Source organism: Berghia stephanieae, chromosome 3 (genome assembly GCF_034508935.2).
Source record: "Berghia stephanieae isolate SIO BIC M18660-M18661 chromosome 3, UCSD_Bste_1.3, whole genome shotgun sequence".
In the NCBI taxonomy this organism is placed as follows: Eukaryota; Metazoa; Mollusca; class Gastropoda; order Nudibranchia; family Aeolidiidae; genus Berghia; species Berghia stephanieae.
The window spans coordinates 9,885,011-9,906,778 of NC_088362.1; the positions used below are offsets into that span (position 1 = coordinate 9,885,011).

At 33.5% G+C, this 21,768-nt stretch overlaps 1 protein-coding gene across 4 annotated transcripts in view; it reads right to left on the reverse strand.

Annotated features, from left to right (window-relative positions):
- Positions 1 to 10,521: 10,521 nt before the first annotated feature.
- The window catches only part of LOC144967131 (sodium- and chloride-dependent glycine transporter 1-like), a 49,738-nt gene continuing 38,491 nt past the window's right edge, over positions 10,522 to 21,768 (reverse strand). For all 4 annotated transcript variants that reach the window (XM_078903982.1, XM_078903983.1, XM_078903981.1 and 1 more), the window contains exons 10-15: positions 21,446 to 21,558; positions 20,841 to 20,978; positions 19,376 to 19,475; positions 14,421 to 14,521; positions 13,551 to 13,733; positions 10,522 to 12,268 (exon numbers count right to left, since the gene is read on the reverse strand). In XM_078903982.1, the coding sequence (XP_078760108.1) occupies positions 12,119 to 12,268; positions 13,551 to 13,733; positions 14,421 to 14,521; positions 19,376 to 19,475; positions 20,841 to 20,978; positions 21,446 to 21,558 (785 nt within the window). In that variant the 3' untranslated portion in view covers positions 10,522 to 12,118. The remainder of the gene's footprint in view (positions 12,269 to 13,550; positions 13,734 to 14,420; positions 14,522 to 19,375; positions 19,476 to 20,840; positions 20,979 to 21,445; positions 21,559 to 21,768) is intronic.

Consider the following 21,768-nt stretch of genomic DNA (forward strand, 5'->3'; position numbering starts at 1 on the left):
TAGAAAACTTTCACATACAGCTTTTTGTAAAACAGACTCTACTGTATTCTAATCGTCACGTGGTTACCGGCATTTAATATAAGCACATGTGCTCTGGAATAAAGATGGTAGAAATGCATACTACCTTCATTAGGTACTTACCCATGGATCGATAAGTGTTAGGTGTGTTTATTGTAATGTAATTGACTGATTTTGTTGTGCGACCATTAATAATAATATAGAAGGCGTGACCTCTTTATACTCTAAACTAATGTTAGGATACACAGATAAGCTAAGTGTGTGCATATTGTGTTTGTGCGTGTGTGTTTATGTGTGTGAGTGTATAAGGATGTGTGGGTTTTTATTATTGATCTCGGCAAAGTGCATTATTGCAGTGCTCTAAAAAATGAAATATTTTTTTTTAATGTAAACCCAACAAAAACGCATATCGATTTGACCAGAAAACTCGTCCTTTAAATATCGATCGATTAAAATAAACCTCATCTTGGCAAAAACTCTCAAACCTGGGACTTAAGGTTTATCGTAATCGATCAATATGTGAAAGACACGTTTTCTGGCCAAAATAAATTTGTACGATTTTTAATGAGGGTGAACTCAAGAGAGTTACGTGAGCTTTCAGATTACGACAGATTTGTCTTCCGGATGGCAATGTTGTGAACTTCTTAGTCAAGCGCATACTATCAATAGTGGAGACAGATGTTATTCTGTTGACATCGCAATTGACTGAAAAAATGTGATTAATCAGAACACACTTTCTCTTTCGTGTAATTTTTTTTTTTTTTGTTCAATTTCTTTGAGTTTCAATCTCGGTGTTCGTCGTCTCAATGAAACTGCCATTGGCCTAAATATAGAATTGACAGTCGACGATGGACTTCTTTGCAGTCTATAACAGTCGATAGTTAATATCACGTGTGTTGCTAATTTCCTCTTTGGAAATCTTTTGCGTTGTAAGTATGAAAGCGGGTGTACCTTACCTGTCTTCGTGCAGTAGAGAGGAGATGTCACCGGAACAAAATAGCTGAATAAGTCACCGTCCTTACAACGCTCACTTCTAGGCAAGAGACTAGCTAGTCCGAGATAAGAAAGCATTAATGAAATCGCTCGGGCTTAAGACTAGCCAGGAGTCAGCGTGGCTCAGCGGTATGGTCATTGCTTCGTACCCGAAAGGTACCGAGTTCGATCATCCACCGCTGCTCTGTGTGGCCTTGAACAAGTCACCTCGCCCTAGCTCGATTTGCGGCGCTGCACTGCGGCTGACGCCTGGATTATTCCAGTTTTCCCTTGGAATACACCCTAGAGACAAATTTCCCCTATAGAACGAATAAAAGGAATTTTTAAATTATTTATTTACTAGACTAATAAATTACTAAATCTAGTCCTCGTTCATGAAAACGGGCCCTGATGTCAAGTTACAGTAAAATCAAAGCCCGCATGTGATGGATCAATCCGCCCTCTAAACACGATTCTTTAAGGGGCGGTTTGGGTCTTTTCTAAAAAAAAATTAATTACCAATATTCGGCGGTTTTAATCATTCTATATCGTCATTATAGGTTAAAAAAAACAACATTTATGGTGACATTTTAATTATCTGTGTTGATACCCATTTTGCGACCTAATTTGGGGGTTTTCCTAATAATTAGACCCAAACCGCCCCTTAACTTAAAGAACGTAGGTCTTTTCGAACCAGGATAGGCTGCTTAAAGTCGCTACTCCAGTGCAGTCAATAAAAAAATATAACAATCTCGTGGCAAACGTTCCACAAAAACTAATGAAGGAATGACCTCCATATTCTTCCCTCTTGTCAACATTGTACCATAGTGTGTCACCATGGAGAGATTTTACGGCTTTAGCTTATGAAATTTTTATTAGAACATTACAAAGTTGAGAATCAAAATGTTATGACAAAATTGATGTTAAAAATTCAGAATTAGGATTATAATTCAAAATTCACATATCTTATCCAAAAAAAAATCTCTCTATGGTGACACAATACATTATCTCTCTGATAACTGTGGACAATTTCAGACAATTTCATTGAATAGATTCTGAGAAACGTTTGACACAGTATCCCATACCCTTAGAAAAATGACATATTGAGAAAATAGCAAAATAGCTTCCCGTTTTTCACAATTTTCTTTCTACCTGTACCATTTTCGACTGTGTTTTTCGTGCCTTTATAGTCTACTTTAAGAATTTGGACTTAACTTATATTATTTCTAGGATAATAAAATATTATTTTCCACCAAAATCTCAAAATCAATTTTTCGAAGGATTTTCCTAATAATTAGACCCAAACCGCCCCTTAACTTTAAGAACGTAGGTCTTTTCGACCAGGACAGGCTGCTTAAAGTCGCTACTCCAGTGCAGTCAAATGAAAAGAATAAATTAATGTTACGATCCTAAATCGGTGTTGCCTTTGTCTGGATTATTTACCAGCAATCGTCTCTTCTAACTCGCTCAATCCTCTATGGGCCCGCTGGAACTTGAGGCGATGCTGACATGCTCCAACCATTGCCATCTTCTCATTCTAGTGAGATTCTCCGTTCAAGCTCTCTGGCTCTCATGCCGATTGTATTCGGTCGTGAGCATGTTTTTGAATACGGTACCTAAAGTTTTTGGATGACACTTTCTGTGATGTGCGCTCGCGCACACACACACACACACACACACACACACACACACACACACACACTTACAGTACTGTTCCATGCATGGACTGTAAGAGAAGACGAAAATTATTTTATAACTGATTTATGAACAGGGCTTCGTAAATATATGTTCAGCACTAACATTTCATGGTTGACCCCCCCCCCCCCCACCCTCCCTTCTCTCTCTCTCTCTCTCGCTCTCTCTCCTCTCTCTCTCTCTCGCTCTCTCTCTCTCTATCTCTCCTCTCTCTCTCTCTCTCTCTCTCTCTCTCTCTCTCTCTCTCTCTCTCTCTACAATATGAATTTATACAAAGACCTCTGGATCTGAATTATATATGATATATTAAAAAAACAAACAACATCATAAACAGAGGCACTAGTTTCAATTTTATTTTCATTTTTATTTCATTTTTAATTTATGGTATTAAATCCATTTGGGTGTCCAAAACGGGAGACAAGGGGAATACACCACTCTTTTAAATAACAACCTCTGAATGCCAGATGCAGCGAGGCAGTGCAGGACGATGATCTTAGCCAGTTTGACATGATAATGTTATGATTATTATCAGAAAAGAAAAAATCACCAGGCCATCTTTATATGGATATCTCATATATTACGTTACTTCGTGAATTAAAAAATACATATAGACCTGCCACTGTGTCTCTTAGTTTATAGTCATGAATTTTCCGGCGCTTGCGACTCATTTATTTTATTTCAGCGCCAATAAAAAAGACAGAAAATGGGAAATTGTAAAAAAAAAAAATCCTAGTTATTAAAAGCAAACCAGAATAAGTAAGACAAAGGGGATATGGTTCAAATAGGGAACATATGTAGGTAGATTCCAAGAGCAAACTATCAGTGTAGTTAGATTGAGATCGCCTAAAAGTCTTACCCAGACACACGCACAGGATCCCACTAAGAGGGATGCACTTACATGGTTACAAAACATGATATTCAAAACAGCAGTGACTGGATAGTTGGATTCTCGAGTGGAAACGATTTTGCGATAGATTAGCGTCAAATCTAAAGGGTGGCGAGCAATTGTTTATAGCTACAGAAACCATAATAGGATTAATGGCTCAAATGAATCTGAAGGATTACTCATCAAATGTGTTTCAATATTATAATTTTTTTTCTGAAATAGTTGTTACTAAAATTTGAACCCCGAGGAAAGTTTCATTCAAATCTTTAAAATATATTCATGAAAAACACATTTTAAAATTATCCAAAATTCAGTCATATTTAGGGAAAATGTAGATTTTTATTTTATCGACAACAACAGTGGCAGGTCTCGTTAAATACGGAAGAGTTTTTTGATGGATAACATTTGTGAGAGACATTTTCAGCAAGTTGTTAATCCAAACGAATTCCTTTCTTGCAATCAAAAGAACTTTCACAACCAGAATAAATGCCAAAATTTGATTGCATACACAAAGGATATCAAGACATATGGTGGTCCATAAATCCTTTGTGTTTCAAAACAGAGTGGTATTGAGTTTGTATACTTGATGATGGAAAGGGGGGGGGGGGGGGGATTTAACGTAATGTGAGCTGGAAGAGTACAAATAAAAATGTCCTTTTGATTATTCTATCTTAATCCATACTTCTTGTATCTACATTGTTTTATATCTTTTTCTTCTATTTAAAAAACAAAAGGTTGTTCAAATAACAACTTGCTGCAAAAGTCTATCATTTTAAGTGTTCGGTGGTGTTGGTGGTAATTGTAGTAACAATATGTTGTTGATGATGATGATGATGATGATGATGATGATGATGATGATTTTGATGATGATGATGATGATGATGATGATGATGATGATGATGATGATGATGGCGATGATGGATGATGATGATGATGATGATAATGCTACTGATGATGATGATGATGAAGATGATGGGGATGATGAAGATGATGGGGATGATGAAGAAGCATATAATACAGCCATTCTCAAACATTTTTACAATGTACATTTCATTTCCCGAAAAAGGAACATTTCATTTTCGTGAATTTATTTATTCAACAAGACAATAACCAATGTTCAACCTTTATCCCAAACACAAAAAAAATAAATGAAATATTCAAATGAGTAAAGATCAAGCTTAAAATATACTTTGTCTCTTCTCAAATTAGTTATTGCTAAATTTCTGCTTGAAGAAACAGTTTCACATTTATGTCACGCTTTCAACTACATTTAACTCAATCAATCCTAGAGATTTTTGCTACTTTTCAAAATTGGAAAATATGTTATGAAAATGAGCATGTACATAGATACTTTTATTCAACTATCATTAACGTGGAAACACTAAAAACATTAGCTTTGATACTACGCCTATAATGTGTTTCAGAAAAATGTAATAAATAGGCATGGGGTAAAAGTAACTCGGGTCAACTACGGAAATAGTCGGTGTTAGGGTTGAGTGAGTTAAATACTAATTTCCATTTTTTTTCTTCTATAAAACATATCTCACTTTTTCCTTTACGAGAACGTTAACGTTAAAGTAAAATCTAACCAAACCTATTTAGAATTAACTCTCTCTTTGCCAACTATTTTATGGATGTTTCATGAAACACCATACATAAACATCGCTTTTTTAAACTTAAACTCAAAAAGAATACATGGCGTAATTTTTTGTTCAGCAAAACAAACTGTACAATAAATAAGGTGTCAAGTTCTTATAACTGTAACCATTTTTTTTTTTTTTTGTTTAATTCTTCAAAATTTTGTGATGGACAAAAGAAATTTGGAGAAAATTATTGTTTATATCGTAACAATTGTGACTATTTTTCTCTAGTTACTCAGGGGAAGGTTAAAGACAATAGATGGTATCAGTGATGTTCAGGCTTTTCAAAATAACAGCTTCAAATTTTCCAGTTACTTTACTCACAATACATGTCATAAAACAGACCAATCCTGTCATTTATAATTTGTCAATCTAATTCAAATTGGGTTTTTTTTTTAATGATACGATTGTATTTAAATGGATACGTTAAGATAAGTGAGTTATGATATTTTGTGACCAACCCCATCAAAATGATGGTAAGTCAGGGTAATGTGGATGCTGAACAGTGAAATGAAATTGAAAGTGATCAGAATGTGAAAATTAAGGGTTTATGTATTCTATGAAACAATATATTTTTTGTAATCAATAAAATACACAACTTTTTCTTCTCCTTCTTCCTTTTAAGTCCATAACTTCCAATTTTGACGATTCCACAGACCACAGTATTCATCTTTCATAGGAGATGCTATTCATATGTCTCAATGTCGATGATATGAACGAGTACTACTGGGTACCCACTATACTATTAAGTTAGCAACCATAAACTATATCTTTTTAAACAATAAACTCAATTTTCAGGATAATTATCATTCCGACATAATGCCTTGATGACTATATTATAGCAAAACACATTATCATTCCCTTTGTTTGACGTGTGGGAAAGCAAATGCACTCTATCATAAAATGCAAGGATATTGAACATCTTAATTGAGAGACAAGAGTTTATCTTAAATTCTAATTATTTATCCCAACATTCATATAATTATATCTGCAGACATGATCCACCATTTTGATAGCAGTAACAATTGAGGTTGGTGAAGTTATAGAAACATCACTACTTTTCCATTCATAAAAAGAGGGCTTCAGTTATAATGAAATAATTTACGGTAGATATTAAGATATGAAAAAAAATTAATAAAAATGCAGTCCGCAGAATTAAAAATTCAATTGTAATGATATGCAAAATAATCACATCTTATTATTATTGAAACATGGAAGTCGATATTTGAAATAAATTAGTGCCAAGTCATTTTGTACAGAATACCGGGTTTGTCACACACAATAGACATCGATGATTTGTATTGTATCTTTGGTACAATTGAGCACTTGTGTATTATTGTAACAATTGGTGTGTTTTTTTAGGCAAAAATAAAAATGTGAATTTTAATCAACAGGCACAAAATTTGCCTAAAAACATCGGCATCTCTGGTTTTTTTTCACACCATGATTATAAATACATTACAATAGATGTAGTGAGAAGTACAAAGCAGTTGTGTGCTGTTGTTGTTGTTTTTTTTGTTTTTTTTTTGTTTTATTTTGTTTTTATTTTCTCTTTCTTTAAATTTTATATTTCTCTGCAAAAGACTAGATCTAACAATATGACATAAAAAATGGTAACAAAAAAAATAAATAAATAAATAAAATACGGCAAACGCACAAAAATTTTAAAATCTTAATCACGCTTTGAATGATATGGAAAGAATATTTAAAATCTCCAAATATATCAAACCTGCTTCATAAAAACAGAAGTGTGCTACCGATGTTGTTTGACTTACTTGGTTCGAAAATGAGGATGCGCACAGCTGCCACAAGCAAAAATCAGTGAATCTTTATTAAAATGATTTAAAATATTCAATCAAAAGACTAACTTTTTAGAAAAATTGAGTTATTTGTAAATGCACAGTCACTAATTTGTTTCTCATTAATAAATAAATTAATATGTTCAGCTCTGTTCAATCGCACATCAGATAATCGCACTCTCCAAATTCAATTTTTAAAAAGTGTAACTACTTGATCATCTACATCACTTAAGATATACACTTCATTTAAGCACCGTATATTTTTTTATCCACAAATCTTGGGTAAAGCTGATTGGACTGTTGAATAAATATCATGTGGATAACAGCAGAAACATGTCAGCTCATAAATAAAATAAAAACCATTATATAAATTTCAAACGGTTCTCTAATATTCATGCTCAAAAATACAGTAGTATCCAGGATTAAAAGAATTGAATTTTACAACATTTGAAAACAATGATATTGTTCTTTTATCTTAATGTACAACTTCTTATCTGTTTAAGTAACAAGTCCAATGTTCGTGAATGAAAACTGATTTATTACACACTATAGCGAAAATGTATTGGACAGTAAGGTGAACCAAGCAAATGGAATATATAAATAAAAACTAAGTGATTGAATTTTAAGTTTACTTATCAATTCCATAATTTAAATTATTCTTGTAAGTCCAGAGTGATTGAATTTTAAGTTTACTTATCATTTCCATAATTTAAATTATTCTTGTAAGTCCAGAGTGATTGAATTTTAAGTTTACTTATCATTTCCATAATTTAAATTATTCTTGTAAGTCCAAAGTGATTGAATTTTAACTTTACTTATCAATTCCATAAGTTAAATTATTCTTGTAAATCCAACAAATGAGGTGTATCGTTTTAAAGTAGGCTATATCAACATTTACTTCATTTCTGAACCAATTTATTATTTTTATTCAAATTTTATTTTTAAAAAACACTGTTATATTCAACACAACTCTTAATTAATGCGTTAATGTATATATATATATAAAACATGTACACGCTTTTTGGTGGCATTGCTACATTATTTCCTTTACACTTAAATGTTTTGCCATGGGAATAATAATAACAACCAACCTAAGTATAACACAAATTACTAAGAACTACAAAACCTGAACTCTGAAATGCACGAGAACCCATATTTATAATATATATATATATATATATATATATATATATATATATATATATATATATATATATATATATATATATATATATAAATCTAATTGGGCTATTTAACATGACCATATGGCGTCTTACAAACTGTTTTGCAAGTACTTGAATGAAATATAATGAAATCCTGCCTAAAGCAAAAATATGGATTACAGTATCATAACCCACTGAAAACAGATTTCTGAATGTCTACTCTATATAATAATGATAATTTATAAAATACTTTTCAAATAATAAGAGACATATCATAAAGAATGTATCAAATTATTGACGACTTGTAAAAGTAATAGAAAAAAAAATGAAAGAAGACAGTACATGATTGATATCAAATAGGACGAATAAAATTTAAATATAAACATATTTAAATAAAATACAACTTGTTAATGTATAAAATTATTAAAAAAACAAAAAACAATGTATATAAGAAACAAAAACCATTGACTGGTGAGTTGAGATTCAGCATAGGTTTACATTTCAACAAAGCTCTCTAAACTTTTCTTACAAGGCTCTATGAAATATATAAACATCTAATTTTGTTTATAATTATATAGCAAGTGAGACAAAAAGGTGAGAATGTAGTATGGGATCGTCTGTCTGTAAATCACGTTGATGTATCTACAATCAAAACAAAAATAAAAAATATAAAGGATAAAACTCACAAAAATAGAAGGGATATGTAGATTGATTTAATGTACTGATGGAATAGGTCCACGGTTAAATTATTTACAAAAACAAATCTCATCCTAATATAGTATTATTTTTTTTTACTAACACGTGACTTAACAACAACCTGAGTATCAACACTGAGTCATTTATAAAACCTTTCAACACCAAGAATAAAAATACACATGTGTTTCTAAAGTCCAAGCGTTGATACCGCCCCCCCCCCCCCCCCTCTCTCTCTCTCTCTCTCTCTCTCTCTCTCTCTCTCTCTCTCTCTCTCTCTCTCTCTTCCCACAGTCAATCTATTTATCTCTCTCTATGTATCAGATAAGAAATCAATTGATACTATATTGTTTACCAGACGAGTCAGCAGTACAGTAACAAGTGAACCATCTTGTAATAGACCAAATACAAACAGAACGCCTAACAGATCATTAGGTCTGTATGAAATAGACATTTGATTCCGAAAAGCCTGCTGGGCGAATATTAGAAATTCTGTGACTTGTACGGGGCAGTGAAAACCGGAGAAATTCACTGTTTAAATGTACATTTATTTTCATTTTTATACTTAGGCCATTTATTTGAAAACTCATTCACTCATCAAGCCATTTGTCATCCACTGACTCAAAACAGTATTATGTCTGTATGAATAGGATGGCGGGGGGGGGGGAGGTCCAGTAGCTCAGTCGGTAGAGCACTTGGTTCACACGTAAAGGGACCAAGATCAATCCCGGGTGCAGTCGAGACTTTTTTCTGCCCCCCCCCCCCTGTCCACCCAGCAGTAAATGGGTAGCTGTGTCTGTTAGATCTTGTGAAAGTACTTTGCAATAGTCTAGCGTCCTATTGAAAGTGTGTTCAGCAATTTTGAAGGACTACTTTTTATGAATCGGGTCTCTAAAAGTGAAATTAGAGTAACAAGGATTAGAAATTTGACCTTTTCGATGATTGCAATGTAAGAAATTACCTTTTTCTCCAATGTTAATGTTGCTGCTCGAAGCTCGAAGAAATAAATAACAATGTGAAATTGAATGTAAGCTTCAATTTAATTACAAAAACAGATCAAATGTTTCGGGTTTCCCCTTTATCTACAAAACAGGATGAATGAAACATCTGTATTGTTTCATTCATCCTGTTTTGTTGATAAAGGGGAAACCCGAAACGTTCATTTGATCTGTTTTTGTAATTAAATTGAAGCTTACATTCAATTTCACATTGTTATGTATTCCTTTATTCTTCACCACAACGAAAAGAAATTATCCCTAAGTTTCATATTTGTCGCTATTCATTTATTTTTCAGGACCTATCTCTCCCTGACATAATACAGCTAAGAGACAGAGGGTCACATGTCGACTTTTCTTTTGCGTCATTCACTTCAATTAATTTAATTAATTAGTTTTACAATTTATAAATAGTTTGAATAAATGGTAAATAAATATTGACACTGACAATGTGCCCTGAGTCTAGTCTTTGATCATGATCTGTTTAATTATCAACAATAACATTTATTAATCCCTGGGACATGATTATGAAAACAATATAACACATGAAGTAATTTCTTAACAAGTGCTCTATGTAAGAGACTTGATAATTTACTTAGCTACATAATACTACACCGATAAAATGCCTAACTTGAAATTTTGGCTAGAAAGTTTTGAAAATTTTTAATATCACTTAAATGTTGATTAAAATGGCTCATAAATTATTAAACCTGAGACTTGATAGATTACTCTCAGAAGTCTCAGGTTTAATGATTTTTGACAATTTAGGATTTATTTTAATTGAACGACATACAAAGTAAATTATGGTTGAACTGTAATATAAAACATTTTCGTCAGGGCAAAGCAGAATAGTAAAGAGCGGGCTGAGTTGTGTGGAAACGGTATTCTGTACCCTTCACTTAACTTGTATTCTTTTCATTCATACTTCAATGAAGAAACATTGTGTTTTCGTTATTTCCCTGAAAATTATTTTACAATGTTCTCTTTTGTTTAAATTACAACAAAATCATGAGTAGTTATCACTATTCATAATAATATAATGTCAATAGAATGGATAATAGAGACGATGAAATGATCAGCCCACTTGTTCCCAATCATGGATCATTGACCTTATGAAATTCTTTGGAGAGTATAACCTATAGAATGCTGTAGAGCACTTTAATTCGAAGTGGAGCAGCAAACTGTTCGTGTCAATGAATCAGGATCAAATCCCTGATAACTCAGCTGCTTTCATCCCCCAATACATCTGATTGTTGCATGTAGACAAACAAGCAGCTTCGAATTGCGTCGTGGAACGTTCGCACCATGTATGAAGCAGGAAAAAGCTCTCAAGTTGTGACTGAGATAAAGAAAGTATTGGACTGGAACCCTCAGGGCAGAAGATCAAGGGGAAGGCCACGAGGAATATGGAGAAGAATTAAAGAAGTGGTATGACACTCGCTTTCAGTTCGGAAGATCCTGGGTTCGAGCCTCGCGCTCGGCGCAAAGTTGGGTCCTTGGAAAAGGCTCTTTACTCACATTTTCTCACCATACTCAGGTGTAAAATGAGTACATGGCCGTTAACAGCGTTGTCTTTGTCCAAACAATTGTAATATCGCCTAACAGGCGTCATGTCACGTCCTACATGTTAAATGTTGCTGTTGACCAGGGACCCCTTGTAAAGCGCTTTGAGCACATTTAGCGGATATTGCGCTATATAACAGCTCAATTTTTACATAGTAAATGAAGAACATTCTATCAAAAGGATAGGAAGAAAAAGCCACGGACAGGGGATGGTCCTTGAAATATGAGGCTCCAACTCCTAGAGTCCTAATTCTATTCTGGAATAGCCACAGGTCATTTACTACACACCTGATCTGTGTCACAATATCTTTTAGCCAAAGGAGTTCTTTGATTATACAATTGCATGGTGCTAAATTCAGCCACAAATACAAACTATGATATAATTTCTTTTAAAATCAATCCATAATCCACCATCGGGCAAAAAAATCTCTCTCACAAAGGGGAGGATCTATATTCTCTTTCATTTCTGATCACATGATTTGTGGGAGTTTTAACACTTTAATCTTCATTTCTCGTGCAGTGTTACGGTAACTCTGTGAGTCATGATCATGTCTCATTACGTCTGTGACAAGTAACCTTTTTAGCCATTTTGGCCGAGGGCAAGACAAAAATAAAAAAAGAAAAGGAATTAAGAGCAAGCAGGCCCATTTTGTTCTCTCATTCCTTCACACATTAATTAAGCAATCTCGTATTACTAGCAGTAACCATCATCATATCCATTAGGCATCATCGATAGGTGTTGTCCATTCTTGTTAGGTGTGCTGTCATTCAACGCCATCATGGCTTTGTTTTTCTGATTCCTAGGACCCCAACTTGATGTGGGTTTGCTCAATTCACGTAGAACCTGATGATTTAAAACAAAATATTAGAAAACTTTCGTTTGTTTCTAGAACTGTCAACTTCTGGAACATTGGAAGGCAATGGAATCAATTTTCAAAGATGATAAAATTAGATTAACTACAATAAAGTGGATGGATAATAATAGCAACAAAATAAATGTCTGAGTTTATGAGCAGTAGAGATAATAGTATGTGAATCAACAGCATCGGCAGCAACGGTAACATTTTTTAAAAAATAGATTCGTGTCCATTATGAAATTTATGAAAACAATAGCACAAATGTGACCCAACGTCTCAAAACGGTATTATGTCGGGATAACCCAGATGTTAAAAGTCAAATTAAAGTTAAACTGGACAAAATTATGAATTATTGGTATTCAGCAACCTGAAATACGATATTCATTCTTCTCAATAAAGTTTACAAACTCAACACAAGTCTGATATTTCGGGCTAAAAATTTAATTTTCAGCTTCTTAGTCATCCCAACTTAATACCGTTTTGAGGAGAGGGGTCACAAATTGGTTTGCCACTATATATCAATTAATACAATATCATTGCATTGGTAAGTGGTCCTGATGGTTCAGTATCAATCTCAGATGCAGGAATGACTTTTTTTCTGACCCCTCTCTCCATCAGGCTGTAATCGGTTAGATGGGCCTGTTAGATGTGGTGGAAAGCACTTCGTGATAGACTGTCATCCTATTCAAAGGGTAGCAATCAAATATACTATTCATTTAAAGACTACAGTAATTGAAAAAATAGATGAACTTTGGTTACAAAGCGCAATATCCACAAAATATACTCAAAAGTTAAATTCTAACACCACGGGCTTAGTGGCTATGAAGGAAAACTGTATTTTATTATTACTCGAGTTTTAGATTTTATATAGTGATCAATGCACTTTACAGTCGGTCGAGAGAAGATGTCTGTAAAGCGTTTTAACATATATTTTTTCAACTGATACAATACTGTTAAAGGGCCTGAGTATGGCCACTGCCCAGGAAGAGAGGGGACTTGAAACAGGCACCTTCTAGTTTGAAACCAAATGTCATACTTCAAGGTCACAAAGTCTCATTTGGAAACTAATTGCAATACCTACCCTTTTTTATATATACATCCTATTTCCATTGTATTTTTATCTTATTGTGTAAATTATAACACGTCAGTACAAAAAAAATTCCTTTTTGGGATGCAATAAAGTATTATTATTATTATTATTATTATTATTATTATTATTATTATTATTATTATTATTATTATTATTATTATTATTATTATTATTATTACCTCTATCAATGTTTGATTAACCGAAGCTCGGTAAGCAAACCATAATTTGATGGCGGCTCCAATAGGCATGGCCATTATAGACATCAATGCAAGGATGCAGCCAATACCATCAGCCCAGCCAGGGAATATATAATCCTCATATTTAGACGGTTCAAAGTCGACAAGACTGAAGATCAGAATAGCCTGAAAAGTTGTGACATGAAAATAAATTTTTATAAGTGGGAATTGGTTGCATTATCATTCTAAAATATTTTTAAAACGATGAAGAGCTCGGATTTATTCTCCAATTCAATAGAGAAATGTGGCCCACCATCTTTCAGAAGTCTCATGTTTGAGAGTTTTTGGCAAATAGGGGGTCATCAATATTTGAAGGATGAGTTTTTTGGCTAGAATTTTAAATACATGTTTTTTATTTTCAGATTACAGCAGAATTGGGGCTATGGCGGCAGTGTGGCCCAGCGGTACGGTCGTTGCTTCATACCCAAAAGGAAACAAGTTTGAATACCCACTGCGCTGTGTGGTCTTGAACAAGTCACCTCGCCCTAAGTCAGTTTCAGCATCATTGCCTTTTTCACTCTGGGTCAGGGTATAGGCCACAGTCAAAAAGTTCCAATCCCTCTCTATCTTGAGCTAACTTTTTAAAATCATATTCCATGTCTACTTTCGGTTTGTCTGTTGTCCTTCATAAATTATGTCATTGCAGAAACTCTTCGATCGCCCAAGGTAAAAAAAGGATTTAAAATAAAAATAAAATCTCGACTTTAAAAAGGATAGATCATTATCCCTTTGCGAGTAAAGCAAATGCTCTCAAACTGAGCTATCGGCAACCCATCATTTTATCACATAATGAAATATATTTTAAACTCTTACCATGATGGCAATAGGGGCAACGAACTTCCAGCTGATAGCCCACATGTGTGGAGGTCTTTTGCCCAGCATTAACTCAATATCGCCAAGGAATCTCTCAGCTCCTGATGGATGAACAAAATCAACAGCATTTTAATCATAGTGCCAAATAAATAAATATACTGACAAATGTAACATAGAATATACTTATCTGTAGACGTTAACAGTTGATGGACCCAAGGACCTACCTTACTCTTACCAGCTTTAATGACGATTGAAGAGGATATCCCTATTCAAATCAAGCTTAGCAGAACCTGAAACCTTACCATTCTATAGAAAAAATTGGAGCAAAAAAAAAAAAAAAAACAAACCCAAAAACAAACAAAACTAAATGATATAGATATAATTTCAACTAATGATTTAAATGCAGGAGTAGTTTTTTTTTAATTGTAAAAAAACACAGAAAATATGAAGAAAGCAATGTCTTGTATTAAGAAGAGTGACATAATAACTTCATAAAATACATGAAAAGGACAATGGTGCAGTGTTGGGGGTGGGTTTTTTTTTTTGGTATTCTTGTGTATATATATATATATATATATATATATATATATAATATATATATATATATATATATATATATATAATATATATATATAAAGCTCACATTGATGGTAGGGATTTAAACAAAATGTTAAATGGAAGCTCTTCAATGATGAAATGGCAAAGGGAGAAACGCTCACACGCTGAGTGTCATGCTTGGACAGACTTCCCTATCTTATTGTTTCCTAAAAAACTGGGATTGGTACTCATTCACAATCATTTGAAGCCCATTAGTTATGGTATAGAAGGATGCAATCTGTCAATCCAGTTCGAAGAAGTAAACATAGTGTAAACATGATTTTTCTAATGAATTAGAAACAAAACGTGAGGGGTAATTAAACTTACATAAAGTAACACTAGACAAACAAATAAACTCAAAATGGACGGCCCTATCGCTAAAATACCCTTTATCTTTAAACTCACTAATTGATTTTGAACAGAGTGAATATGGACCAGAAATCAATCACATATTATGATCTTACTTTTTTTCTTGTCTACTAGAAATGTTTTAACCATAAAATCCTTCTGGTTTGATTTGTTAAATAATGAACACAACCCATCTCAAATTACTAAAACAAGAACAAAGAACCCCCCCCCCCCCCCCCCCCCCCCCCCCCCCCCCGGATTAAATGATTGACCAATTTCAGGATGCTGAGAATTCAACTGATAAATTGATTAATATACCTTATTGAAGAAATATAAAACGGTTGTCTTTCTCAATTCAAAACTGCTGAATGACCTTTCAATAGAATATAACTAATGATGTCACAGCTGAAGATTATCGTTTTTTGCTCAAAAGAGATATTCGAGGAAATGACAGCCCCTTTTATTCTAAAGCTGATTTTCTAAAACTTAAAACCTGGCGGTAAGTTGTTTTTTTTTTTTTTTGGTTACAAGAAAAACTTGGCATGTGCTTTAAATAGCAAAATAACAAACAATTTTCCATATCTCAAAATCTTTTCCAAAACAGTTTCTCCCAACCTCTTCTCTTTTTGACTTATGTTTTTTATTCTTTGAATCATCACTAAAATTTATTCATTTTGCTGGTTTTCAGTAGAGACATGCATCATATGAATGAAATAATTATTTATAGAATCATTGAGGGTACGAAAAGGTTGGGTATTAAATTGAAAACAAAATTATTTAAGCCCGTTTTTGTTGTTGTTTTTTTGTTGTTATTTGCTCTTAGAATGGCTTTACAATTTATATAAAAGACACAAATCGTGTAAGATGTAAAGATTTAGAGAGCAAGTCAAGCTTAATTTAATGTGTTCAAAGTCGAAGTCAAAATAATTGATATACGATTTGTTCATTATGATCTTATGGGTTTAAATATGAATTGTTATCAAACGCAATGTTTTAGAAATGGATTACGATTTTGGCTACTTAAATAACAGCACACAGACCGGTTTCCTTGTACAACAATATTACCTGAAGACGCCAGAGCATATGCCTCGATCTTGTTCCAAGTATAAAGTAAAGCCGACAAAGGCTACAGTAGTTGTAGTCATCGTTGTAACAACAGCTTTGGGTCATGTAAAATGACCATGCCACGAATGTGGCTTACTTTGACCTGGCTCCGCAGCAGAAAAGTGCATTTTGAAATTCAATAATAGACATTGAAATTTTCAAAAATATATGGCCCAACCCAATAGTAAGTTTCACTTCAATATTTCTCACCTATGAGTGTCTGTTACCACAAGATTTGAACAGTTTTTCCACAGGATGCCCAAATGACAGCTACAGCAATGATTGAAGATGGCCAAGTTTTAAATTGAGCTCATTTTTTATCAAGCATAGGTTTCTTTCCTCCCCATTAATGAATCAATTGGTCACTGTTACCACCACTAACAGTCAAAAACATCTTGGCAAAACATTTATTTTCATTTCCCCATGCTTCAACTTGCTAAATAAAACTTCATCAGATTCCAGAATTCTAGGGCTTCCTTGCAAATCCAGATCAGTTGTCTTGGGAGTAGGGTTCCACTGACTTGATGAGAAAGACCTCCATCTCATTATCAATCTCCATTTCCAACCTCAGTATTGCTTGTGAATACAAAGTGGCCTGCCATCACATCAGAGCGACATCATTGCCTCCTCTACCAAATCTTAAATAATACAATTGACGGCTATGTAGAAAACTTGGCCGTGTAGGAAAAGCATTGAGAGATCCCACCAAGACGCATTATATAGTGTTTGATGAACTGCTCCGCTGCTCTCAGTCTCAAAACTGTCAAAGAGTGAAACTTACTTTGGACTGCACCATATATTACATGCAAAAAAATCGGCCATAACTTCAATAAATTGCACTTTTAACTTCGCTGGATAAATTACAAGATTTATCTCCATTCTATTAATATAATATTTATATCCCTCTACCTATCCTATAAACAATTAAAGTCAAAAATATTCATATAAACTGACAACACATGAAATCAATCTAATAGTCCCTTCACAACAAATACATTTTTTTTTAATAATAAAAATTTTACATTGGTACTTATTTTAACAAATACGTAAGAAACAATAATATCAAAGGTAAAAAGGAACAGGGGTAATCGCACAACAAAAACAGTAACATCGTGTGACAAATACAGATAGATTTTGTGCTTAGGTATCAAAACAGTGTTAATGTTAAAGCATAAACATGATAATTCAATAGCTCGAAAATATTAAGGTTTTATTAGAAAAAAAAACAAACAAAAAAAAAAAGAATCAAACAGTGATTGTCAGAAATTGCCATGACGGTCCCATTCTTAACATTTAAAATAGAATCAGCAGCTAAAATGCAGGACAAATCGAGCAAAATAGTTTTCTGGCATAGAGAAGAAGTACATAATGAATGAAAATTGAGGTAGAATGTGAGAAATCTGTCAGTTGATTTTAAAGTTACAAAACTTTCATCAGCATGAAACAATGAGAGAAGACAAAAATTTGAACAGCATGAAAACACACGTGCCTCATTCTGTAATAACAACCTGTTCATATAACTAAATCATAACTCATAAACAATCTACCCACTCATGTTTCGCAATTCGCACTCCTCAAAAACTAAAACTAAAAAAAAAAATAATCAAACAACATTCAACATGCTTTACAAAATATGAATAGTTCACGCATAGACTCAATACTTTAAAGAATCATTATCAAACTAGGGAAACTCCATTCCAAATACAAAGAAGCAAATCCGCATCATTAGTACCGCAGTTGTGTCATAAATAAAAACAACAGGGACCGCAAATATCTAAATATTTGCTAAATAAAGAAGCAAGAACAAAAAAGACAATTCTTCAATCACACGAAAATATTGTCATTATCATAAATATCATTTTTCCTACCCCACATTTGTTTTCGAAAAGAGACAAGACATAAGAAAGGTTATATAAATCAAGAAAAAGAGAGAAACAGCAACAGCAAAACATATAAATTCTAAAATAACTATATCGGTTTTGATTTTCCCCATGATCATATTAAAGTAAATCAACAATTTGGGACAATTCAATCACTTCAACAGAACACGCAACAATAGTGAGAGGCATAGAAAGGTTTTCAGGAAATTATATATTTTTCATTCTTAAATTCTAAATATTGCAAAGTTGCCTTAATTCTTTTAAAGTCTATTTATTTGTATAGCTGAAAGTTCTTAAAAGTTGCTGGTAAATGTGTTGATCACCCCGGCTGCTTGGATTAATTGCTGACATAACTCAGTTGACCAAATAGTATAGACAGTATGCGCTTGGCTAAGAAGCTCATAACATTGCCATCTGGAAGTATAAAGGACCAACACACAAAACCGTGTGTATCCATGAACGTTTATAGTCGGGTTAATACACATTTCAGTGAGCATTACTCATAAACGCGGATGGCAAAAAACATCAACAAAGACCTGAGTAACGTCATCTTCGAACTATCTATAGGCAGTAAATGGTGCAAGGTCATTTTCATTGAGATTTATTATTGATATTGATGTATGCCTGTCAGATTTGAAAAAAAATCTTTTTTATGTGTGTGTGTGTGTGTGTGTTTAGAATACATTTCCAAAGTTAATTTCTTTAGCAATTGCTCACTATCAATTTGATAGGATGCTATCCTATCACAAAGTACTTTCTGCTTGATCTAACAGACCCAGCTATTCAAGTAGACAGGGGGTAAAAAAAAAAACCCCACGTAGTATTGATCTAATTCCTTTCGGTGAAGGAGAGTGTTCTTTCGACTGAACTATAGGTATCTCAATAGCTGATCTGAGGTTTAGCAATATTTCATCCAAACAGTAGAGGTGACAAAGAATTGGGCAGTATTTAAGGACTTTCAGCGTATTGACCTACCCATTTGGCTGGTGATCAAAGCAAATAGAGAAACTGTTATTATTCACTCACCATAGACCCAGCCCAGGGCTATCATTTCTACCATTCCAATGACCAGTAGGGAGTAAGTTGCTGCATAGTTGTCGAATAACACAACCACGTACATACCACCCTGTTAATAAAAAGTAATTATACATTCATTAAATGATGCAAACCGAAAGAGAGAAAAGAAAAAAAGAACAACATATTTTATTCTGTATTGATCTAGATTTTAATTTTTTTTAAATGAAAAATTATGCCTTTTGCTCCACGATATCATAAGATATCGTCGCCTAGGCATTCCACGAAGGAATATAGATGACTCATCAAACAAGATGTCTGATGTCAACAGGAATCACCCATGTTGTCCAAGTAAGCAAATTGGGTGTTAATAATCTTGCTCAAGGAAAAAAACCAAAAGTGCCTGAAGCGGGGTTCAAACCCGGGTCATCCGGATCACAGTGCAATGCCTTAACCACTCGGCCACTTCACCCCCATATTTAAATAGTACAGATCGAGCTGTAGACAAGAACCAAACAATTAGGGTAAACCCCAAGAAGGAGATTGCAAAAATCTGCAGATGATAATGTGAAGGTTCAATAGACATGTTAAAATAAAGCATTTTCATCCAATATCCATAGATATTTATGGCCTACAATTAGAACACTTCTTATTCTCAGAGTTGAATGTGGTGCAACACCGAACCCATCAATATGTGTGTTATATGCAAAACATTATAAAAGAACTGCTTGAATAACAAAAACCATGTGTTTTACAGTATAGGTGGTAAATGCTCGGTGACCAGGGAAAACGTTTATCATGATAAAGCAAAGGAATTATAATATTACAATTTAACTATTGCTTGCAAGCACTGTACTTCTTAATTTGAAAATATGCATTATTTTTAATCAAAATTAAACGACAATAAAATCAAAACGATGATTTGTATTTTTTTCTTAAATTTAATGTAAAATATTAATATTATTGGATTAAATGAATCTAGTCCATATTTAATTAGGAATGATGATTTGGGTTGATTCAATTCTAGTAAGAAATGGACCAGATAGTCAGATAGAGTTGGGCGATATTACAATTTTTTCTGACAGAGACAACCCGGCTAACAATCAAGTACTCATTTTACACCTGAGTACGATGAGAGAATGTGAGTAAAGAGCCTTTCCCAAGGACTCAACTAGGTGCTGAGCGAGGCTCGAACCGAGGACCTTCCGATCCGAAAGCGAGTGTCATACCACAAGACCACATAGCTGCACATAGAAAGAAGATGACGTCCCTCAGGCCTTTTTTGTTTTTTGCCATCCATGTGTGTTGGTCCGTACACTTCCGGATGGCAATGTAGTGAGTTACTTAGCCAAGCGCACACTATCTATCGAGCAGTTTATCTCTTTATTGGGTTCATCAGATTTTATTATTAGAAAATGGTCCAGTTAGATTGGTAGCGAAAGAGCCCTGAGTTCAAGTTGATCAAGTCATCACAAACCTGAGTACAGAAAGAAAGTCCGAGGAGAAAGGCCAGGGATGAAATGACCATGAGTAGACAGAATGTCCTTTTCCCATTGGAGAAAACCCTGGGGAATTGATCAATGAGGGTAGTGTGTACTGTGGTCACAGTGGCAATCTGCAAGAAAATTAAAAGATATATCAGTCAGGTATTATTATATCTTGATCAAATCATTGATATATCAGTCATGTATAATTATATCTTGATCAAATCATTGTCAAATCATTGATATATCAGTCAGGTATAATTATATCTTGATCAAATCATTGTCAAATCATTGATATATCGGTCAGGTATAACTATATCTTGATCAAATCATTGATATATCAGTCATGTATAATTATATCTTGATCAAATCATTGTCAAATCATTGATATATCAGTCAGCTATAATTATATCTTGATCAAATCATTGTCAAATCATAGATATATCGGTCAGGTATAATTATATCTTAATCAAATCATTCTCGAAAATTGAATTTTGAGTCAAATTGATCAGAAAGATCAGATGAAATTCCTTTTTTTTTTCTTTCTCAAAATATGAAATCTAAATTGACCTTTGACTTTTTTGTACATAAATCTTACCTGTGTTCCAAGACCCAAAGTAATCAACATGGCAAAGAACAGGACAGCCCACAGTTGAGAAAATGGAAGTTTTGTCACAACATAAGGATAGGCAACGAATGCAAGACCTGGTCCTGGAAGTAAACAATCAATCACAACAAGTTGTTAAATCATGGTGGTTAAAGGGTTAATCGTTGAATCACAAGATGAAAGCTCTTCCAAACACATTCTGTCTGGTATTTGAATATCCATGTGCAGTATTCACATGACACCCAACACATTAAAATAGTATCATGTCAGTGTAGTCAGAATGCTCAAATTTGAATTTAATTTTTTTTTTTTAA